At 34.0% G+C, this 25081-nt stretch overlaps 1 protein-coding gene across 1 annotated transcript in view; it reads left to right on the top strand.

Annotated features, from left to right (window-relative positions):
- The window catches only part of LOC149411121 (cyclic nucleotide-gated channel alpha-3), a 244696-nt gene extending 220794 nt beyond the window's left edge, over nucleotides 1-23902 (top strand). Inside the window, exons 8-13 of the mRNA XM_089647642.1 lie at nucleotides 3150-3287; nucleotides 10685-10852; nucleotides 15374-15488; nucleotides 17650-17870; nucleotides 20928-21114; nucleotides 22960-23902. Coding sequence (XP_089503768.1) covers nucleotides 3150-3287; nucleotides 10685-10852; nucleotides 15374-15488; nucleotides 17650-17870; nucleotides 20928-21114; nucleotides 22960-23047 — 917 coding nt within the window. The 3' untranslated portion in view covers nucleotides 23048-23902. The remainder of the gene's footprint in view (nucleotides 1-3149; nucleotides 3288-10684; nucleotides 10853-15373; nucleotides 15489-17649; nucleotides 17871-20927; nucleotides 21115-22959) is intronic.
- Nucleotides 23903-25081: the final 1179 nt, after the last annotated feature.

Raw genomic sequence — 25081 nt, 5'->3', positions numbered from 1 at the left:
CAAAACAGTGGAAAAAAAGCTATCTTACGCCTATTCATAAAAAGGGAGATAAAAGCGATGTATCAAACTACAGACCAATATGTATATTGTCCGCTATTCCCAAACTATTTGAATCGTTAGTCCTAGATGTAATATGTAAACAAATTAATAATATTATTGTACCCAACCAGCATGGCTTTATCACAGGTAAATCCACCCTAAGTAACTTGATCATATACGAAAATTACATAACTGATTCTCTTGCCTTGAAGCATCAAGTGGATTCAATATATATACTGATTTTTCAAAAGCATTTGACAAAGTTAGGCGACATATCCTTGTACAAAAATTAAGTATGTTGGTTATCAAGGGTAATCTGTTAAGTTGGATTGATAGTTATCTTAGTAAAAGAGAGCTATGTGTCAAAATAAAATCTGTGGAATCTTACATTTTCGAAGCCACAAGTGGGGTCCCTCAGGGGTCTCACCTGGGACCAATTCTTTTTTTGTTATTTATTAATGATATTGTTAGCATATTTAAAGATGTAGAAGTTCTTCTTTTCGCAGATGATTTGAAAATATATAAAACAATACGCAGTTTAGACGATTGTTATACTTTGCAACTTAATTTAAATAAACTATATCGTTGGTGCATCATCAACTCTCTGTTTCTTAATATTAAAAAATGTCAGGTCATTCGTTTTTGTAAAATACGAAATCATACAATTTATGAATATTCGCTTAATAATGTAAAATTGACAGCTGTCACTCAAATCAGGGACTTGGGTGTTATATTTGATGAACAGTTAACATTCAATCCGCATATAAATGAAATCACAAATAAAGCCCTAAAAATGCTTGGTTTTATATGTAGAACCGCATGTGACTTCAAGTCACTAGAATGTTTGAACACACTGTACACATCTTTAGTAAGAAGTCAAGTAGAGTATAATTCGCCTATTTGGTCCCCGTTTTATAAAGTACATTCCAACAATATTGAAAGGGTACAACACAAATTTTTAAGATTTATTAACTTTAAACTGAATATTCCAATCCAAAATATAAATTATATCCAACTCATGCATCAACTAAATTTGATTACGCTATCAGATAGGCGTATTATCTCCGACCTTGTTCTACTAAATAAAATAATTAATTATAGAATCGACAGCCCTGAAATTCTTGCCACAATAAAATTATTTGTACCTTCCAAAAATACGAGACAAAATTCCACCTTTTTCTGTGACAATTTCAAATCTAATTATCATGCGCACATATCGTTAAATCGAATACAAAATTTTGGTAATAAATTTGGTAATGTTGTTGATATATTTAGAGATTCCGTAGCAGTGCTTAAACGAAATCTACATAAACACTTTGCTGAAATGTATGACTTCTCCACTCCATAGTGAAAAACCCATTTTTTAGCTTCTGTTTTTTCACTCTTTTCTTTTATGACTTTTTAACTTTAATATATATGTTTTAACTTTACAAATTAATATTGTAATTTAAATAACAATTCGAATATGATTTTAAGTCCCTATAAATGCTGATTAATTTCAATCCATTTATTTTTCTAAGTAAGTAAAAAAAAAAAAAAACTGTTCTCCATAATGGTATTCTGTATTATTTGTAAAGCATTTATGTACTACAGATATAATAACTATTTTATTTATATATGTACGTAAACTTTTAAATGTCACATAGTTAATGTAATAACACTAATAACAATGTATGTAAAAGCCCAATGGGCGTTTAAATAAATAAATAAATAAATAACAATAAATAAAGACAAACATTCCTAAATTACGAACAACCTGAGAATATTTGTACAACTTTCGATACATCTTTATAATATATCTTTCATACTTTTTTTATCGCTGTATTAATTTAGCTTTGTTCTGTAATGTTTATTTTTATAAATATCAGCAAAGTTACTACACATTGCTCTGTAACTATTTTCATTGTACCTTAAGTACTTTTATTATTATAAGCAATTATTGAACTCATTTGTATTGTATCTGCTTATATCGTTCATACTCAGTTTAAATGTTATGTACGATACACTTATTATTTTACTCTTGAACTACTTACCTACAACAATGTTTACATGTATTCACGCCTTCAAGGCGTGTATAAATAAATAAATATTCTAAAAAATTCTACTGCCATCATTAAAAGCGGAAGATGTTGCATGTGTAGTGATAGGGTACTTGGCTAGTATTGGTATATTGGTTTGTAAATAAGTAAAAGCAATTGCGTTTATTTTATTCCTCCGCTGCTTATCTCACTAGATAATTCCTGTGTCGAGATGAGCAGTTTTACAATTATATTCAATCAAATAAGTACATCACATAACACATACACACATGGATTACATTGAATACGTGTCCCCTACGGTGATTCTTGACGGAAGCAACGAAATGGGCAATCCAAAATCACCACTTTCAGATAGTATGGAATTAGATTCAACGAACCTATAGTTTTTTTTATATTTTCATCAAGCATATTATAAAACAAAGGAGCTTTATAAGAAAAACTCCTTTGTCCAAAGGATGTTCCGGTATTTACCTGCTGAAGAAAAAAAATGCATGATGCAAGTGTATTTATTGCACCAAAGATAATACGTACTCATGTTCAAACACAATATGACAAAAGAATACAGAATAAAATCAACTGATAGAACGCAGTGTTGCCAGCATCGGATCACCAAATATTCCCAACAACTAAAAACATAGAATAAATAAGAACAAAGAAGAACAAGAAATGCCGCATGTTTTGTGATTTCAAAAGTCTGGCAATTCTTCGCTTAGATTTCATAATATGCAGAACTGTGTTTCTTCATCATTACGAAATTAAAAAGGATGGTAATATACGATGTTGGGCGGGATTAAGAGAGACAGAGCACGTGCTAAATGGGCTAGAACCAAAAGGTACGAAATCAGTGGCGAAATTGCTTATCATATGAAAGGTATTTCTATTGTTCTTCTTTATTCTATGCTAGCCGAGGAATTGAAATCACGACATCTGGGTAGGAGCCGTACGCATTTGTCAATTCTGCCACTGACCGGTCAATTAGTTGCTAAAGAACGTATGACGAAACTTGAAGAAATATAATCTACTGCATAATGTAGGTAATAATGGTATAAGTCACTTTATATCTAATTGCAGGTGAAGTCGGCAAGGAGATGTACATAGTGAACAGAGGCCGTCTACAGGTGGTGGCCGACAACGGAAAGACAGTACTCGCCACTCTAAAGGCTGGTTCATATTTTGGAGAGATTTCTATACTAAACATGGGCACGGCAGGTAAACAACTTGGTAAATATCGGCTCCAAGACGCCACGCCAATCAAAACAGTAAAATAATTCAAATTCATTAATAAATATTTTGGTATTTTGAACTTACCTTATTTTTCTTCTCAGTTCTGCAACACTAAAACTCCTTTATTTTTTTGAGTTTTTTTAATCTATTTTTTTTCTTGGATCTTTTTAAACGAATGCAATTTTTCTGTAAATACAATTTTACTCGAATGTATCTGCCCTCCAAATATTTGATTTATACGTAACCTAGCTGACGTGAGATTTTATGTAAATTTTATATGCATGTTTTATACATATAAACTTTCCCGAAGAAATTCTCTAAATTATAGTGAAAACTAAGCGCACAAACAGACAGATAGAAAAATATACTTTTGATAAATTGAAGGTTTTCCTATCGTTTCGCTTGAGTAGAATATAAATAAAATAATAAATTATTCAATAAAAAATATAAATGTAAACTACTAAAAAAATATTTTTTCAATAGAAATGTATGAACGCGTAAAGGAAACTTTAAAAAAATACATTATAATAGCTAAGATTATCTGTGACAGTTTCATTTGATTAACTTTTTTGCTTTCTTATAAAATTATTTACAAAATAAATAAAAACCAGTTTTGTGCTTGAACTCGAACGTTTCTAGACTCCGTTTGTCAAGCGATTTTAATGCCTATTACCTACAATATAAGTTATACCAAGAATATACACATTTTTGACTTGTAGCTTCCTCTTAAGTGAAATGTATATTATACCACATCGGTACCAATTATTGTACTAACTTGTATAACGTTGTAACTATTCTCCTCTATGTAATTGTGTACTGTTTGTTTCTGCACTAAAAATAAAAATAATAAAGTACCTATCTCTACATAAAAAATATATTAAGTTATTTCAATATTTTATCAAAGTTATATCTAAGTTCACTGATCTATTAAATTACATCTATATTATTTTCCGTAAAATTATTACGGGCAGATATTTTCGAGATAAATTGGTTTATGTAGATATTTAATCCTTGCTTATATAATATACCCCTTTTCTATTGCCTCTGAATTGAATTTTCTAATAAAACCGTATTTTTCCTTCGAAACCTTTTATCCGAAAATTGATTGACTTACCCAACTATTTGCGTGATCTTCTTACTTCTAAATGCTGCTTTTGGATTCTATTATATATTTATAATATATTTCGTGCAGAAAAAAACTTTTATTTCAGTTACTTGAAGAGTAAGCATATTATACGGAAGATAAATAATACAGTCGAACTTGGTTATAATGAAAACGCTTATAACGATAACATGGTTGTAACGTGCAAAAATCTCCAAACATGCTTTTGTCCGTAGAAAAGCTCACAGTTTCATGGAATTGCCAACTGTCTAGTGAAACACTGCCAACATTCACAAAGACCAATACGAAATTTCGACTATGTTCTCTATGTTCGCATCGGATTTCAGCCCAATGACCTGGCCAAGATTTAAAGTAGAAAAGTGCACTTGGCTTGTGTTCGCTAAATTTTAAACTTATGTCGGGTTATTCCGCAATTTTTAAAACGATTATTTAATATAATATATCTTATTGTATTATTATCTTAATGACTGTACATTTTAGGATTATTGTAAACGGAAGTGGCGCCATCTGTTATTTAAAAAAAACTTTAACTTTTGAAACCATAAAAATAATTCTAAATTCGAAACTTTTCATAAATTAGAACGTCAAGTCGCGAAAAATGTAAAAGTCGATAATTTACAATAAACATTAACAAGGACATGATTTTTTCATTTGTTCATTACAAGCAAGTTCGGTAGTATTCATAAAAAACATGTTTTTACTATAAATATTTGAAGTTTTCCTTTACATGATTTGGTAATATAATTGAAATGTTTTGAATATGTGTAAAGTGCTTCGCGAAATAACGTACTTCGTGCAAATTAAAAAACACTTTTCACACGTTTACACGAAGTTCGGTAACATTACAGTATCGTTTTAACGTTGTTTGGGCCCTTCTTCGTTTTAAGGATAAAATTTCTCATAAGGACGTGTAATTCACAGAGGATGTAAATCTGTGCACGTCCCAAGAATATAAGAAGAAAAATTACTTATGATCGAGTTCATGAAAAATTTGACTGAAAAAAAAGTTTTATCGTAAATAACGAATTGGTGCATAAGTTCGAAGTGCTTTTGGTTTCCAAAGTTATTTTAGTTTTATATTTGTATTATTGGTATCTTTTAAATTCCACAATACATACCAACTGATTTTGAATGTGACTTGAATATGTTATATTAATTTATTGATAAAACGTGTGTGTTCGTTTATTGTCGTCTAAAAGTAGTGAAAAGTCACGTTTAAAAACAACATTCTGATATAATGTTATGAATTTTTTTAGTTCAACCAGGGTATTTCGTGATGACCAATGATATTGGTTGCTGGTGGGTTTGATTTGTTCTGCACAAACGAAAGCTAGGATTTGACACCTGTCAATTTGTTGTTCTGTCGCCGCCCGCATTCTGTTGAAATAGATCCGTTGCTCTCTAACGACCTCGCTCAGTTATTCAATTCGAAGTAATCGCCGTCAGTTGTAAAACACCTCTTGCTCTGTTACGATCTTGCTAGACTATGTAGTTGTTCGACGAAAATCGGTGGAGTTTCATGGTTATCTAAAGTATCGTTGGCCAGATAAAGAATTGCCTGTGATCAATACCAACTATGTTATTCAATTATAAGAGTACGGGGTCCCAACTCGTGCATTTAAAGACTTTCTGCTGTTAGTACGCTTTCTTGTGCAATGCTCTCGCTTTGGTATGGGACATTCAGACTTGCATCGGAACCACAGGTATTCATAGGTAGCGGGGATTGCTTCTCTCTGACTCGTAATCCAACAAAGGGTATGATTTTTATTTGTAGGTCTATACTCTTGGTCATTCCAAAATCAGATATTCATATATTCCAATAACATTCCTTCAATTGTTATTATTAGCGTTGTTACGTTGCCTTTCAAAATCGGATCCACAATATTAGATTTCTTCAAATGTGAATTCTTCATCTTTACACTAGGTACCAGATTTCTTCAAATTTGAATTCCTAACCTCTACACTGCCAGATTTCTTCATATAAGAAATTTTTCACCTCGACACTACCAGATTTCTTCAAATGTGAATTCTTCACCTCCTCACTGCCAGATTTATTCAAATGTGAATTCTTCACCTCCACACTGCCAGATTTCTTCATATGTGAATTCTTCATCTCCACACTACCAGATTTCTTCAAATGTGAATTCTTTACCTCTGCACTACTAGATTTCTTGATTTTTTTAAATGTTAAGGTGGTAAAAATACAACGAATGTATGCATCAACTCGGTATAATTTTATTTTATTTTAAAATCAGTAATACAATGGGAACTAAAATGCGGCAGCCAAAAAATCTTTATTTGTTTTCTATGATTAGGTATATAACTATTAGATGAACCCGCTTTTCGAAAATTTTTAATAATGTAAACCCCAACTGACATTCCCAACTAGAAATAAAATTATTTTGTATCTCGTAAAATAATTAATTAAATATTATTATATCCCAGGCTGTGATTCTAACCACACTTATTTATTTTTGTGTTGTTTTTTTTTGAGTTTCAGTTTTGCTTTCCACCCAACCAAAGTGATTTGAGAAGCTTTTGCATTAAAAACCTTGGCGTGACCTCTTCGTGCATGGTTACCTTATACTAGAACATAAGACTTGTGTATTTCCTATCTTCAATCTTTACCTCTATGTAACAATGTAAGTACACGCAATGAGAATGTTATCCCTTTTTAAATAAGACCAATCTTGTGAAGTATTTTATTGCAATTAGGATAGAAGTAATTAACTAAGAGTAGCAAAGTCCTGTTAAATTTGTTTGTTAATCTTGTCAAAATGGTAGTAGTGTTGGATAGTACCTTTTAACTTCGTCAGAGTTCGCATGTATTAAAAAACCGTATGTAAGTGGCTTCACCACAGTTTGATAATGCCATCGGAAGGCGAAAAGCTGCCACGCTTAATAATAAATTGATGCTTGCCCCATGTTCCTTAAAAGAGTTTTTCTTCTATGATGTATTCTTGACGTTATCTACACAGGGTATTTATGGTATACTATTATACTGTTTGTCGACTTTGTTCTTATTTTAAAAACGAATCTTCTCAATTTGGTCTTATTTTTAAAAAAATCCCGTATTAGTCACTTGTCTCCACTACTTTAAATCAACTTTCTATTTACGATTCATTCTATTTGGATTCTACACGAATTTTAACACGTTTTTAAGGTAAAGTTTAAGGAATGCAAATTTCTTGAAGTTACAGAGTTTTTAAAATACTTTTTTTCGATTCCAGCAGAGGGGCGTTGTAAGCCATCGAAAAATAACATGTTTATGTAAAATTCTTCCCAAATAATTATTCGCATGCTCACATTTTCTTAAAAAAAAACATTAGAATGTTGACAGTTTTCAACCGAAGCCATTCAAATTGACAGACCAGCCAATCAGGGAAAAGGGAAAAAAACAAGTTGCACAGATTGTCTCCCTTTCTGTGATGTCAGTAAATTAATCTGACAGCTTAGAAAGAACTTGTATTATAATATCCCCATTCAGTCCTCATAAATACAGGGTTTTCAATAAGAGGTGTTATTTTGAATAGCCCGCTATTTCAGTAGATGTTACTTTTGAAGCTGTCATTTTTTAACATTTGACAATTAAAAACTACGCCATTAATAAAAATGGAACGATATACGCTTCAACAACGCATTGAAATAATTAAAATTCACTTGAGTGAATCAAATGCAAATCATTTTGAGTGATGAGGCCCATTTCCACCTCATTGGCTTCGTCAACTAGCAAAATTGTCGCATCTGGGGCTCGGAAAACCCAATAAATATTGTTGAAAAGCCTCTCTATCCTCAACGTGTGACTGTTTGTTGCGATTTATGGTCCGGCGGAGTCATTGGACCTTACTTTTTCGAAAATGAGGCTGAAGCAACAGTTACGGTGAATGGATTGCGCTATCGAGAGATGATTAATGATATTTTATGGCCAAAATTGGATGGTATTGATCTGGACAACGTTTATTTTCAACAAGATTTTTTACGATTGAATATCAAAATAACACCTCTTATTGGAAAACCCTGAAAAATGGGATTACGAATTCTTGACCGTTTTACAAATTGCTGGCTGCATAAAAAACTACAATTTCCAAATCGTATAAACAGAAGTTCGGACTTTTTCCAAAAATGTAATATTTTGTTATTTAGTGCAACTTTTACAAATGTGTTATAATTTGCGCTCACTCATTTATAGCGTTTGTTTAAAAACGAACACTCAGATCCTGCGTAGAAAAGTTCCACGATGGGTCCGGTTATTTCAATGGGTGCGCTTTTCGGCGGTCAATGTACGACTGATGTCGTAGTTTATTCGAAGCATTTTCGAATCCTCCTGCTGCCAAAAATGTGGTCACGTAGTTTGCCTCTAGCTCTTCGAAATGATATCCAGATTTCAAGTTAGAGCAAGTTTATCAATTTGGATGTCTCAATCAATGTTTTTAATCAAATTCCCACTGAAGAACTTGACGAAGGCGTTATTTCTGAATCGTCAAAATTAATTTGTGAATTTTCACTGTTAAGCACAATGCATTGTTATGATTGTACGATGGCTTACGACGGATTTCTCATAAGCTCTAACTAGTATATACAAGGTGGGGCAAAAGCAATGTCATAATATGAATCAGCCATCATTTTTTTTATTTTTTATTTATTATTTTTTTTTTTTTTTATTATAAATTTTTAAAGATACAAGTTTTATGCAGTCCCACAAAGCTGTCACACATGACGGCTTGTCTGTAGGTTCTACAAATAATATATATAAACATTTTTAATTTTTAATACATGTATGAAAAAAAAAATTAAAAAAAAAAAAAAAAAGAATCGCGTCAAATGTCATTGTTCTTTGACATTTATGTCGTAGACTGGTATAGAATTAGTTGACAACAAGCAATGGAGCAATATACACCTGAAGAACGCGAAATTATTGTTACTGCTTATTTGACCAATTTCCGGTCTGTTGTTTTAACTCGCGTGAAAATTTTGTTCGTTTGGCTTTGTGTTATGTGCAAAACTTCAAATGAACTTTCCATGAAAACAAAGCCATTTTTATTTTTAACAAAATGGCATCCAATTCACATTATGACATTACTTTTGCCCCACCTGCGTTAAAACAAAAGGCAGGAAATTGGTCAAATAAGCAGTAACAATAATTCCGCCTTCTTTAGGTGTGTATCACTCCATTGCTTGTTGTCAACTAATTCTCTATCTATCTACAGAATAAATATCAAAACACAGTTCATTTGACGCCATTTGCAAAAATTATGCCAAATTCACAGTATCACGTCACTTTTGCCCCACCTTATATATATTATTTATTTCCTTAATTTTATCAATAAATAAGTGTAACATTTTTCTGACATCCTTAGATAATTATTTATACATTAACGATGGTAAAGTGACATGAAACAAAATGTATGTTTTCATAATTATTCTCCTTTGCACAGATTGTATTCCCTCCCCTTATTTGTAGTTCGCTACTTAATTTGTCTTTAAGGAATGGAACTAAAGTAGGTGGCTTATATCCTATGGAATGTTAAATTTTTCTTTGTGTATATATATATATATACGAAAATTAGTAGTCACTATCTACAGGAACACTTTTAGACGAAGGAGCGAAATCTTTTATATTTTCAATTAGAATTTATCATTAAATTCAAAATACGTAAACTTTATTGTTAAGGTTTGTTACATCGCTTGCCATTTCACCATCCTCTTGATAGCTTATCCGTAGGATAAAGTATATTTTCCGAATAAGATTTATTTGTATATAAAATCCGAGTTTACTGTACTGAATTGTGACTATATATTGGATAAGTAAACCAAGTTGTCACCTATTGCGAGAATTTATTTGTATATTTACTATTAAAAGATATCTTACGGATAAGTTATCAAGAGGATGGTTGAATGCCCTCTAAGCCTATTTAATTTTTTTTTAACTAAACTTAAATAATTGACTTATCAAATAAAAAAGGGTGGTTAATTTTTGCATTGCGATTATTACTGGCAAAATAAATTGGGCAACATTTAATAAAGATAAAACATATTATTTAGTTTGTGAAATGTTCAATTAAAATCAAAAATAAGTAAATTAACGTAGTTTGATCATTTAAAAAATATTTGAATTTAGCTGTAATTATTCAACTTTTTTACTAGTTGAATGGTAAAAGTTTATTAATTTATGAGTAAATAGTCAGTCTAAAAGTGTTCCTGAACCTGTCCAACATCGTTTGCCATTTCTAACATGTTGTCCTTCAATCGGGATTTCCAGGCAACAGAAGGACGGCCTCTGTCCGATCAGTGGGCTATTCCGACCTCTTCGTCCTGAGCAAGAAGGACATGTGGGACGTGTTGAAGGAGTACCCGGCTGCAAGGGTGAGGCTGGAGGCCATCGCGGTGAAGAGACTGGAAAAATACAAGAAAGCGCCGCTAGAGAAAGGTAAGATAAAGAACGCGTGGACATCTCGAAGTGAATGGGAGTTAATAATGAAGGACGCATAGGCATTTTGTAGCGGATTGAATTAATGGTTCCATGACAAAACAAACATAGAAGAAAAAAAACAAACAATCAACAAAACTAACCTAACATAATCTAAGTTTGTATCACGTAATGTTTTGTCACTGATCTATTTTATCCTGTAAATAATTAATAATGAAGAACGTGTTGGAAATTTGTAGTGAAAGATTTGTATTTGAAGGACGTGTTGGCCGAGCATTTTGTAGCGAGTTGATAACGCAAGCGTGTAGTAATTAGATGTAATATTATTGCGTGTGCATTTGTGTTTAGATAAAAGATTACTGAAGCATTATTATTATAACTGTAGGTGGAAATATTATTTCCCCACATTTTTTAAAGTATCTAGATTAATAAAATTTATTTCCTCAGCAATCTCACTGAATTTTAGTAGTGTTTACACAATACTTACATATAGAGATAGTAATCACTAAAATTTTAAACTTTGAGTAATATTCTCATAAGTAGTAAGCAATGGCTGAGAGTATATTGTTATGTAGGCATTAGTTTGTTGAGGTATCATTTTTCAATCGATTTTTTTTATTGATCAACTGATTCTGATTTTACTTCTTCGGATTCAACATTAGATGATATTTTTTTTAATGTGGTCAGCAATGGCTTATATATAATGATTCACGTCGACCTTGATTTTATATTAAATATTTTAAATAATTGAATGTACTTTAAGAGTATACAAAGAATTCACAATCTGCTCATCATAGATGGCGGTGATTGAATTATTTTATTTTAGTTTAACTCCTCCAGCATTTCAGGGTCATATATGACCGAGCGTTCATATTTTTTAAGTATTTTTATGTTTTTCTTTTGACGTTAGAAAGCGAAATAATAATTCTTTCAATACTGCATGCCATTAATAAAATCCTAAAAATAGCCAAAATGAATAATTCATATTTCGCACCGCTATCTAAATGTAACAAACAGTTTAACTTTAAAATTGATTTCTTTTTTTATTATATGAACGATATAAAAGTGAATATACAGTTTTCTTACAAATTTACCATCCAAAAGTATTGTGTTTTCGAAATATCGAGTTCTCTCAATTATTCTACGATTGGAGTTAAAGATTAAATAAAAATGTGATTAGCGTTTTTAATAACATATTTCACGTTTGATATTAAAATTTTATTATTTTGAAATATCAATATTTATTTTAAAAACGTTCATCGGAAAGATAATTTTATCTAGTTTCTAAGGGAGTATTTGTTTTTACGGAAAATTGAAAAATAAGATTTAAATAGCACATTTTAAATACACAGAAAACGTTGCAAACTGGACAAAATTGTTGAAAGTACCGAAGGGTTAACCCATTAAGACCCCTTATCATAGACATATGAATATTAGTAGACCTGCCCTAAGTGATGAAAAGCGTATTATCCCCACTCCCCATACCGGTTCCATTGAGCCGGCTGGGCTCGCATATGGCCTCAAGTGAAATTTGAAAACGTGACGTCATCATTCTTGTGCGAACTATGGTCGAGGCATCATCGGTTCATTTTACGAAATAACACGGCAAAATGTTGACTTGTGATATGAAAACTTGTAAAAATAGATGTGAAAAAGAGAATAAACCCAATTGTCGTATTACATTCCATAAGTAAGCATTATTTTACTTTATTTTAAGCTTATTCACACCGTATTATATGGATCAGTTTTAGAAACATATACTATCACATCACAATGTAGCGATTCTCAAGTGTGCTCATCGTTGTTTACTGGGGTAAGTAAATTATGAGACATTTGTAAAAGTGTCTTAACTAAATACTCTGAAACTAACTACGACTCTGAAAATAGAAGCTTACTTACTTTGCCGAATTTGGACTTCGCAAATTAGTTCATAACGTGGCGAGTAATTTGCGCTCCCATGTAGAAATGTCTATTCATTCAAAAGCAGATTTTACTTTTAAGAACTAAATGGTGATATTATAATGCGAGATGCCTATTTACTGTCAGATTGATTTATTGACGAATCACAGTCAGCCTTACTCCCTTCGTTCTTCAACAGTTGATTTTACCCCTCGCCATTATCTTCTCGTCTATTAATTCCTATGTCTGTGCCCCTTATGCATAATTATGCATACTTATTTCAAAGCACATTGTGAAATTTTATTTTAGCACTTGTTCAAGTTATGCTTAATAATTACTTGTTTACGCACACACGAAATATGAATATGAATAAATAGTTTTGTCGATATTCAAACTCAATTCTTTCAAGAACGTTATGCGGAAACGATATTGTATCGGTGATTCAATCCAATATTGCATTTGTTTGCCATTCTTGAAAGAATTGAGTTTGTATACGGACAAAAGTATGTATTCGTATTGCTTATGCACGGGTGCAAAAAAATAATTTATCCTTGTATTTTAAAGCGTCAAGTTTTTTTTACCTAAAAGAATTAAATTAGAGCAATCTACGAAAACAGATTATGAATTCTTTTGAGCATACCGTGGTGTTCATGAAATATTTATGGTCAAGACAGATAATACTTTTTCAGTGAACGGTTACACAAATAATTAAGGTGACACAAGACTCTAATAACGGAGGTTTATTAGAGGATCACATTGAATTCTGACGAATTTGTAACGATAATGTATATATTTTTAAAGCAATCCCTATGGATGTAAGTTATTTATGTTTAAGATTAATAAAAACAGCACCTTTTCATTAAAATATTTTAACTAATTTTAATTTTAATTTTAGATTTGAGGCCAAACTCTCAGCTCAACAAAATTGAATATTTTTTAAATCAAATGTATGGTATTTTTGTTATTCGTTTTTGGGGTTTTATGCCGTGTTGCGCTAATTCCTTCTTTAGCCAACGTTTCGGACACTGAAACGTTGTCCAAAACGTTGGCTAAAGAAGGATTTAGCGCAACATGGCATAAAACCCCAAAAACAAATAACAAAAATACCTTTGGTAGTGAAAACCTTAAATCATATTTAAATGTATGGTATATTTGTATTAGGTAAAATTACATATTGATAGATGGGTCAAATCCCAGCACCGCAAAGAATGGGAGAGGGCACCTGGAATGAGACAATCCAAAGTACTCATAAAAGGACCAGACCCTAGACGAACCGTGAAACTACTCGATATGGACAGAAACTCGCTGAGGGAACTGGTAGGACTATTAAACGGGACACTGCCATCTCAGGAGACACATGCAGATATTGGGAGTGGAAAACACCAATAGATGCAGGAAATGTGAAGAGGATGAAGAGACTCCATTTCACCTATGGTTCCAATGTCTTGCCCTGGTGGGAACTAGGCTCAGATACCTGGGGAGACACAGTAGAACCAGAAGACATAGCCACATACCCAATGACAACCCTGGTGAATTTTATTTTGGGTACTGACTGGGTTGTTGTTAAAAGATTGAGGTAAAATGGGAGATAGCACTATGGGCCTATGGCCTAAGTGCTCATGGGAACTACATGTAAACCGTCTCCGCTTATAAAATTTTAATAAAGACGAAATCTACTTACCGCACTCCTATTGTACCGGACAGCAGGGGGATGTACATAATTATTAAAATAATTAAGGAAATGAATATTTACTGTTATCATGCATTTAACGACGCAGAATCCCCTTTGAAGCTTATCACTGGACACGTATCATGTGTCAAATGGGATTTAACCGTAGTAATTAAAATTTGGTTATTTTACTTGGTTCCTTAATGCTCTCATGCATCCTGTTTAGAGATGAGTAATATAATTGCTGTACATTAACACGTGTTGGATTTGAACTCGATAAATATGCAAACAACTGGCACAACCAGTTATGTAGTTGTCCGACGATATTCGCAAGTTGTGTTTCATTTCAAATCTTTACCCAAGGTACTCCCGAGAGGAAACCGGCATTTACAGTCGATGTCACTGGCATAGATGTCCAGTACACCTATCAAACTGTTCTGTCGCACTATTTAAAAGAAACATTATTTTCAACATTTCAATGACTCATATGATACAAAGATATAAAATACATCAAAACATCTTTGAAATAAGTGTGCATAATTATGCACAAGGGAGCTGAATGGGTTAACCCTTCCGTACATTCATCACATTTGTTCAGTTTGCAATGTTTTTCTTTGTATTTTAAATGCACTATGTCCATCTTATTTTTCGTAAAAAAAATGTGTTTTGGAAACTAGATAAAATTATCTTTCCGGTCTATGCATTTAAAATAAACACTATTCTATTTCTAAATAATAACATTTTAATATCAAACGTCAAAAATGTTGTCAAAAACGCTAACAACATTTTTACTTAATTTTAGACGCCTGGTCGTATATGACCCTCAAAAGCTGGAGGGGTTAAACATGCATTTAAAAGCCCGTGGAAGGAAAGATAGCTATGTTTGCTCCCCGGTTGTAATAGAAACCTTAACACTGATCATTGTTTTTGTGTTTTCCATCTTATAATTCTAGTCGCGATGGGTCGCTGTCAGTCCACCCCAGGGCTGGTGGAGTCTTTGGGTCGAGTACCCCTGGAGGAAATGTTGGTGGCTCCTGGACCCTCCTACAGAGAGCACTCGATGTTCAGGTATCGGTAAAGACAAAACCATCTTTCTATATCGTTGTTGTAACAGAACTAGGACATGTTTTGATACAATGCACTTAGCACAATCACTGATGAATCACTGATGTTAATGATGTACCAATTTAAAAAGCAATCTCACCAAAATAATGGTTCTGGAAATTTTCACAACACCCAAAAACACTTTGCATGAAAATGCACCACTGCAGATCGCTAACGTACAAATAACAGTTCACCTTGAATAAATTAAGAACACTTAGTTGTTGTGAACTATTGTTTATTCATTAGCAATCTGCAGTCGGAAAGATAACATACAAACAACCAGAGGCGGCTCTAAGGATCCAGTCGTGGTAGGTCATTTGAAAAAAATGTGTGCCCATATATTATTATCTATATCAATTTGTTATAATATTTCCATTGAAATAAATACACAATCCATGTACCTACTTACGGCAAATTATTTTTAAGATGTTTAGTTTTAATGTAGTTGTGCACAACATTAAAGTAAATAAAATAAGAGTTTGATTCTATTTGACAATGATCTTTTACTTTTTTTTGTTTTGTTTCATTCTACAGCTTCATTCTAAATCGATAATAACATAAATAATTATTCCAAACGTTTCTCGAACTATCCAATTGAAAAACAACCATCGTTCCACACACTACAAGCGTGTAAATGAAAAACCGACATTTGTTTATGTCACCATCTCTGTAAAACATATAATATTCATCGTGTTGTCACCCCCACGGTCATGACCTAAACGTCCCTAAGTTTTCTTCGGTACCTAATTTTTACTTCGACGAAAAATATAGTGCCATCTCGTTTATTCTATGGCGCGCATAGGGACAGAAGATGCCAAAGAGGACATTCTTTAAATTGACCCGGCCAATCGTGTGGACTTGTGAATGAAAGCTTCTATTAGAGACAACAGATGTCACTGGTAGTCACTCGCCGCCGCCGCTGTTTCGCGTTACATTTTAAATAAAATAAGAATTAGACCAGTTGTTTTGATGCACATAATTGATTATTATTGTTGTCTTATAATTTTGGGGGGTCAAACACCAATTGACCTAAGGGAAGAACCGCCACTGCAAACAACAATAAAAGATATAAATTCGTTTTAGACCACTTTAATTTTAATTGTACTCTACCGGTTTCGGAAGTACCCTTCCTTCAGGAGAATATTAAAACGTTTAGAAGTTTTAATATTCTCCTGACGAAGGAAGGGTGCTTTTGAAACCGGTAGAGTACAATTAAAATTAAATTGGTCTAAAACAAATTTATATATTTTATTGTAAATTATGACGAGCCACAAAGTAAATGCTTATTACAAATATGGAAAGATAACAAGTTACTGACGTAATCGATATAATTTTTATCGATCGACCGTGCTAGATACCCTGAAATGGCTTCCAATATGAACAGTTATATTAGTTTACCATTTTAATATAAATATAATAGTACCTGCAAACTCTTCTAAAGAACTCCCAGCTTCTGAGAGGTTAATTTAACACAATGAACTCTCATGCCGGAGCTGGCCATAATATAAGGTTACATTATCCCTGAAAGGTTTGTTGGGAAGATTGCTTAATTTAAAAGAGATTTTGCTTCAAACCCACTCTATCTTTGAAACATTAAATTAGATAAGGTAATTCTTACCCTAAATGAAACCTTCTAGTTGCTGCTCCAAGGTATTGAATTTTCCATGCCTCAGAGGGGTGTTGTCTCCATGTATGTAGTATGCTGACATGTTCCAGAGTAGAAGAAAATCTCAGTACCACAGGAACATTGCTTGAAATTGCTTTAGCCATGATCTGAAAAGCCAGGTACTTCTACACCTTCCTATTCTCCATCTTCTTCCCCACCCCACTACCGTCAGCCTTACAACGTACTCCGATTGGGGATGCCATAGTCTCGCTTACTCCAGACAGTTCAGAGCAGTTGGGACTCTTGTGGGGTATTCACACAAATTCAAAATATTAATATTGTTAAAATAAAATAACAATGGTGTCATAATCGATCCCTCTGGGATGCCATAAAAAAATATTTATAAGTTCTAATCAACAGAGACCAAAATGACAAATAATTCAGGAAACACACAATAATATTATATGTAGTTTCTTTTAACTTGCATTATTTGACATTAAGGTATCTTGGGTTTCCTAGTGACGCCGGCAGTCCTCCTCGCCGTCCCGTGTCCAGCGTGCTCGTGTCGATGATGTGCCCCGCTGGGCCCCCCGTGCCCGCGGCCCCCTCAGGGGCACGGAGCCCTGGCTCCCCCCTATCCGCCGCATCCTCTGCGCGATCATCGGGCGGCCGCTCGCGGGCTCCCTCCCATCACAGCGCGGGACACCCACCGAGACCTGGTGAGGGTTTGTATAAGAAATGTAGGTCGATTTGTTATATTAATAGTGTCGATGTTGTGATATAGGTCAGATACTAGTTTTCATGTTGGTACGCTCAGTTCTGATAAAATTATCCTTATATTGAAGTAATTTAAATAAAGTAGGTCGCTTTGCTATTATATTGCCTGCTCTGCAAAATGCCAAATCGTCATTGCCGTCACTGTATGATGGTTTTGTAAGATACAGTTTTCTCAGGGTCCACCCCACTCTTTTCTAATCTCAAATTTTGTAATTTCAATTGAAATGAAAAATACCATCGATATAAACAAGTTTAAAAACAACATACTTTCTGAAAGGAAGAACAAATCAAACCGTAGTTGACGGATCTTCTTCCTCTCAGTACCAAATCAATGTGGGAGTGCCACAAGGATCTGTGCTGTCACCGACGCTGTTTTTGTTGCACATCGAAGAGTCTCGTTAAATGTGCACCAATTCATGAAGATAAGAAAATCATAAAAATTATTTTAACAGCAACATGACAACCAACAGTCAACAAATATAAAGATGAGAAAATCAACAACCACAGTCAACAAACATGAAGATGAGGAAACTATAAGAATTATGATTTAACACCAACACAACAACCTACAGTCCGCCTCGGAATATGAATCCCTAGTGAATTCATAGTTTACATTATATTGTAGTATATTTTTTATACTACATATGTATCTTATCGTCATTAGTAAAAATTAAAAAATTAAATTAGCCGAGAGTGTAGAGCGAGTCTTCGAGATTGGCAGCGAGAACTCGCTGACATTCCCGCAGCTTCTAGAACCGTCCGGGCGGCTCCACCAAGGTGTATGCTTACATAATGCCGCGTCTGTCGCCAGCTACTCTAGTCCACCTAATTCACTCAGTGCATTGGTACTCACCCACTATTTAGCCTGGTGACACCTCGCGCGACCTACACTGTGCCATGCATCCCAACCTGATGCATACACCAATACTGTCTATGTAATAAAGCCACAATGATATCTACAAGAATATCTTTCACTGTCTCTACCTACCGTTCCCCTCAGATCTCTTAAATGCCCATATTCACTCCTTCCTTTCATCAAAAAGACTCTCCACACAGCATCCCCAAAGATTTTTTTTATTTGTATATATAAAGTAAATACACGATTATACATATATTATACATGATATTCATTGAACATTTCAATTACCCAGTTAGTAGAGAAAGATCCTGATGGAAATTATTTTCCTCATGCCCCCTGTGTGGATTAATGTTTTAAAAATGTCCTTCCTCTCCACGCTGTCTTCTTTTTAATAAAAAAGCAATGATAATATAAATAGTAAAAAATTTCAGGGTTGACGAAAATATTATTTTCTGCACAGAACCTATCTTCTCTGGTATCAACCTGGTTTAAGAAATATGTTGGTACCGGCATTGATCTTGTGGCGCTTAGAAGTTTAAAATGTTTATTCTTACATAGATTAAAATAACAAAGATACCTAGCGCTTTGAAACTAAATAATTTGCATGCACGTATTACACATACAAAGTACATAACATAATGAAAGGGGTAAGTCATTTCAAAATATATACAGGGTGTATCGGCACTAACCCGACAAACTTTAACCAGCTATTCCTTAGCACATTTGGAGTAAAAAATGTTATGGGCACTTTGCTGTCCGGTAGCATTTTTTTTTCAATTAAAAACAATTTTTTTTTAAATTTCCACACTACATCACTGTCATTGGCATGCGTTTCGTGTTCAACAGCTGTTATAAGCAAGTATGTCAAAAAGCGTCTTCGCTCTTTCGCACACACTAAATAATAATAGTTAAAAATGAGACGAATGGTGCCGTGCTATTTCGTTGTGACTGTAAACGTGCGCCAATATAGGTACACACGTGCATTATTCAACGGAATTCGAATAAAATATTTGCCAGATGGGTTTTCAAACTTTGTCAAAGGATAAAACAGTGGTGACATGTGGTGAAAATATGAATAATAAATTTTTTATTAAAAAAAAACGTTACCGGACGGCAAAGTGCACATAAGATTTTTTACTCCAAATATGCTAAGGAATAGCTGGTTAAAGTTTGTCGGGTACGTGCCGATACACCCTGTATAAAACATTCTCAAAAAAGTAACTTCTACATTTTTCATGTTTAGTACCAACCTATTCCTTCTGTTGTAAATGTAAGAACGTTATGATTTAATTACCTGACACCATCTTTATGGTATTCTATCTGAAAAAAAAACATTAAATATTGCATAACGTCAACGAATAAACAATACCGTCCAAACGCCAAAAACCTAATTGCGCCGGAGTGACAAAAATTATCAACTTTTCCTGGCACGTAAATTATTTTGTGGCAGGAGTATTGAAGGCGGTATTTCATGGGTAATCACAGAATTATTCATAAACTCCTCGTTCATAATTTAATTATATTAGAAAAAACACTTTTTGCAAGATGCGTTAAAATATTATGATGAATATTGTTTGTTTGCGACTGTACATACAGGATATGAATGAACAGTTTGTTCGCGTCTGTACATACAGGATATGAATCAACAGTTTGTTCGCGTCTGTACATACAGGATATGAATGAACAGATTGTTCGCGTCTGTACATACAGGATATGAATGAACAATTTGCTCGCGTCTGTACATACAGGATATGAATGAACAGTTTTGTCTGTATAAAAACTATTTTTTTTAAAGAAAGGCATACAAATTCAATATTGGATTGAATCACTGATACAATTTTGTCTTTGTATCCTTAAATAATTAAATTATTGCCATCTATGAACCGTGCAGTTTAAGAATAATTTCAAGTTTACCCTTAAAATATAACCGATGTCGGTTGTGTGGTATTGCTTATTTGCCGCTGTGCGCGATATTTAGTGGTAGTATTATGAACTAAGTATACAGACGGGCAGAATTTTTTTCTCTATCGAATTTCATAAAAAAGGATTTTTAGACTCTGTGTCGCTTTGGTGGTGTTTCTATGTGGAATCATGAAAACTTTATAAATATTGATATTTTTTTAGGTTACAATGTATCTCCAACACTTTTTTCCATTTGCAGGGAACTTTTCAGCGCAGGGCGATTCAATGTACCACCTGACGGGTTCGGGTGAGACCCCGCTGTTGGGGTCGCACGAGGCGCTGGAGGGAGAGATTAAGAGGCTGAGGGAGCGCCTGCGCACGGTGGAGACGGAGAACGCCGCCATGTCTGTCAAACTGAACCAGCAGCAGTGGGAGGTGGAGCATAGGTCAGTACCTACACTAGTAATGGCCAAATGGTCTCCATTGAATGCCAATTTTAGATGGGTTTCAGCTTTCTATAAAATTGTAATTAGCTGATAAGTTTAGCAATATGATAGTTATCATCTTCTGCTGATCACAATTTGTTCAAAAACTGAAACGGACTTGGGACGGGTTGTTTCACAGAATTTGAACAATTCATAAAATTTCAAAGATATTCATGTTCCGTGAAAGTCCTATTCAAGTTCCGTTAATATACAAGAACTGTAAAACAACCGAAGAATGATGAAATACTAACAGAACTTGAATTTTATTATTTTAAAATTGATGAATTGTTCAAATTTTGTAGAACAACACGTCCTTAGAGTCAGTATTTAACGGGGACCTTTCGACTGTCAAAAAAAAGAAAGTGGCGCTGAATGATTATTTGATGACAATGTTAAACTTGAATTCTTTAAAAAAATGTCATCAGAGCACAGACGTCACATTCTGTTCTACTAGAAGATTCTCTGAAGAACCAGTGTCATTGATCTCTTGGATGTAATTTGTACACGGCAGAAATTCGTCACATGAGAATGGGTTGCTTATACTACTCGTTCTTGCTCTGCTGTGAAATTATTTGCCGGGCTATTTATTTCCTCCCTCTAACAACATGGGTCTCTTCAACCCAGATCGCAGCAAGCATCGAGAAGGAACGAAGAATATTTATTTCTAAGGTAGCTGAGTGCATTTGCGGCAAAGAGTCAAAGTAATGTATGCGGTGATTCGTGATTCATTCAAGTATTTTTATTGCTTGGGTCTGAAAATATTTTTTATTTTTATGGAAAGGAAGGAGAGGGAGTTCTGAGAAGGTAAAAGATATGAAGGTAGGGTAAGAATCTAGGGATCAGTTTGTCCAGGAGTGATGGACATCATATCCCTTCCACTGCGGTGCAAGACAATAGGTCGAGAGTACAGGTAGAGAGGTCAAAGAGACTCCCCAAACCAGCCTTTCCCGATCTGGCACGCGACGCAGCTGGTTGGGCAGGCACATCCTGAACAGTGAATACACCTCACCTGATAAAACACCTTATTAAATAAATGGTTCCTGGGGAGGTGGTACCCAAAACCGCCTCCCAAATAGAATGCAAACGATAATAATAATAACAGTAGAGGAAACAGTGATGCTGTCAAAAGGGCGGATCCTTTGATGGATTGATGGTCCAAATACACTATTATAGTCACAATAATTGATTTCTTCTGCTTTATGTTGCCCTTTTGTCTGCTTAATTGTGTATTTGATAGATGGAAGCGAATAAAGTGCATTGTGCGGCCCATGAATGAATGAATGAGTGAAGGCAATTGAATCAAGGATTGTAGCTGCTGTCTTTTTCTTGCCAGCCGAGTAGCCACTTTTTCTATTAACTCGATTATAGAAGCTGTTTGTTTGAACAAATTCATACAAGCGATAAAGTACCTACCTCAATAATTAATTTTTTTTTTAATTGTCCTTTTCAAAATTGGAATTATAATAGTGATTTTTCACGTTTCCGCGCTAGTACATAAATAATTATATACTTATCCTGTCAAAATAATTGGATACTTCCATAGATGAGAGTTAAACGATACTGGTTGTCTTTAGTTCTTCATACTTTGTGCAGCCTACGATATCTATTTTCTACGAGTATAATCGTTCAAAGGATTTGTATTAGTTCGAGCACTCATATTCTTTTTCCATTTTAGGTAAGTATAGATTATATTAGTGTGTGTACGTGCAAAGTCAGTACCTAACGCAAATGACAAATGACATAATTGGGGGGGAGCAAGACGTCATACAGTCGACATACAGTAACATGATTGACTATATGTTTCAGACTGGCAGAGATTGAGATGCAGATCTGCGGTGCCAGCTCGGCTAGTTCCTTGGAGGAGAACGAGCGCAACCGGGAGAGCATCATTTAACAGAGCTCTCTGCCCGCAGCTCCCCACTACCTGCACTACTGCGTTGTGTAGGAACGGGGGCCGCGGCCTTGGGGGTCTCATTGGGCCCCTCCTACATACTGAAGCTGAAGGTCTTCGCAATGCGGTCACTTGGTTTTATGATACTCGTAGGTTATAATATATAGTGTAAGCGCGAGTGTGATACGTACCAAACACTGCCAAACTTGTATTGTTGTTCTTCAGTCATACAGTCATAGTTTTATGTTAAATGTAGGTTATTTACCAAATTTATGTCCGGAAACTACTAAAGTTATCATATTATTCTTCAGTCACACAGAGTCTATATTATTGTATTAGGTTTTGTAGGTTATGTACCAAAATTATGTCCAAAACACTTCCAAGCTTCTCTTATAGTGAGTCACAGAAATCCTCACAATACATACCACAATCTCTTGCTTCTAAGTTGACCTGTTTGTTGTGACACTGCCAATCACACCTTTTATAATTCCGTAATTCCACACAACTATGGTCATTACACGGTTGGTCGGTACACGCGTTGCTGTGGCGCAGTCTGTCTGTGCCGATAGAGATATAATAGCGCGTTTTGCTTTTACGTCCAACAGATGGCGCTGTGACATCTATATAATATGGGTAGATAAAAACACACGCTTAGTCAAATGCAATGTTGTGTCAAAATTTTAAAACAATCGGTGAAGATTTTGAACAAACGAACACAACATTTTTATTTAGGTAAAAGATAGCATACATAGCTTCTAAAATGTTCATTTAAAGGGTTTTCTTTACAGATATTATCAGGTCTGTAGAAGGATTATTATAAGTATGTATAGCAGAAATATTTGAATATAGATAGAGTTAAAACCTATAAAAAAAAAACAACTTTGGACTATGAAGTAAGAACACAAATATAGTCGATCAAATATTTCCATTCAATAAATCAATTGGGAGAATGTTGAAGTTAACAGCTGACCAGATTATGTGCAATAAGTCACCCACACTGACCGTTGACAAGTAAACAAATATGTTCAAATCTATGTATGGTCTGTCATTTACAGCCTTAATAAAAAACGTGGTGCAAATATTATGCGGCGCGTAAGGTCAGAATAGTGAAAAATTTGAATTATTACCGTAGCGTTTGATTGAAACCAGGCTCAAGGGCGGCTTTACCACATCAATGTTGAAGTTGTATAAACTGGTCACTAGATGTCACTAATGTTTAAAACATCGGTTTTGGACCATGGTTATGTGAAATTACGGTAGTGATTTTTTTTCAATTTTGTTTTTTGGATTTCTCAAAATGAAAACTGCCAAAATTAAATGAAACCTACTCCGCAAAAATTCTTTATTTGTGTTTCCAAATACTAAATAACAATCACAGAACTGAGCAAGGTTGGCAGCAACATCTATATTGGGTAGGTACTGCAAACATCAATTCACACGTTACATGAATAAAATGTGTAAATTAAGAACGACTTCAATATATTACGAAAACGGGTCATATTATAATAACATATTATTATTGTAACAACATAATTACCAATGTATAGTTTTAGTCTGAATATATTATGGGTAAATATCGGTGATTCTTATCTGTCGAGTCACCTATTGAATAAATTAAATCATATTCGAAAAAGATTATTATGTAGGTATATGAGAATTACGTTTGTGAGGAGTTTGGAAAAGTATTTTTGTACAATGTATTGCAAGAAAATGTTGGGAAAGTGAATGAAAAACTGTTTGATATATACACCTCTTCATGATAACCTTACTACAAAATGCTGCGTTCATAAACATGATTTTATTTAAGTGTATAAACGTCTTCCATTTTATTTGCGAAAACCTTTATGAAATAATACTATCCATCTTCCAACAGTTTATAAAACAGTGCCAAAATAAAAAATTTCAATTACTTAAAGCTGGGTCCAGACATGTTCTTTTCTCCGTACCGTACCTCCGTTTCGTATCAGCGTCGCGATCAAGAACGCTAGTTTGGACGCCCGTTCGGTACGGTACGGTGGTACGGCGTCTCGATACGGA

The sequence above is a fragment of the Hesperophylax consimilis genome, chromosome 26 (genome assembly GCF_061612785.1).
Source record: "Hesperophylax consimilis isolate HC1 chromosome 26, BYU_Hcon_1.0, whole genome shotgun sequence".
NCBI classification, from domain to species: domain Eukaryota; kingdom Metazoa; phylum Arthropoda; class Insecta; order Trichoptera; family Limnephilidae; genus Hesperophylax; species Hesperophylax consimilis.
The sequence above is the reverse complement of the archived record's forward strand: the minus strand, read 5'-3'. Positions and strand labels throughout refer to the sequence as shown.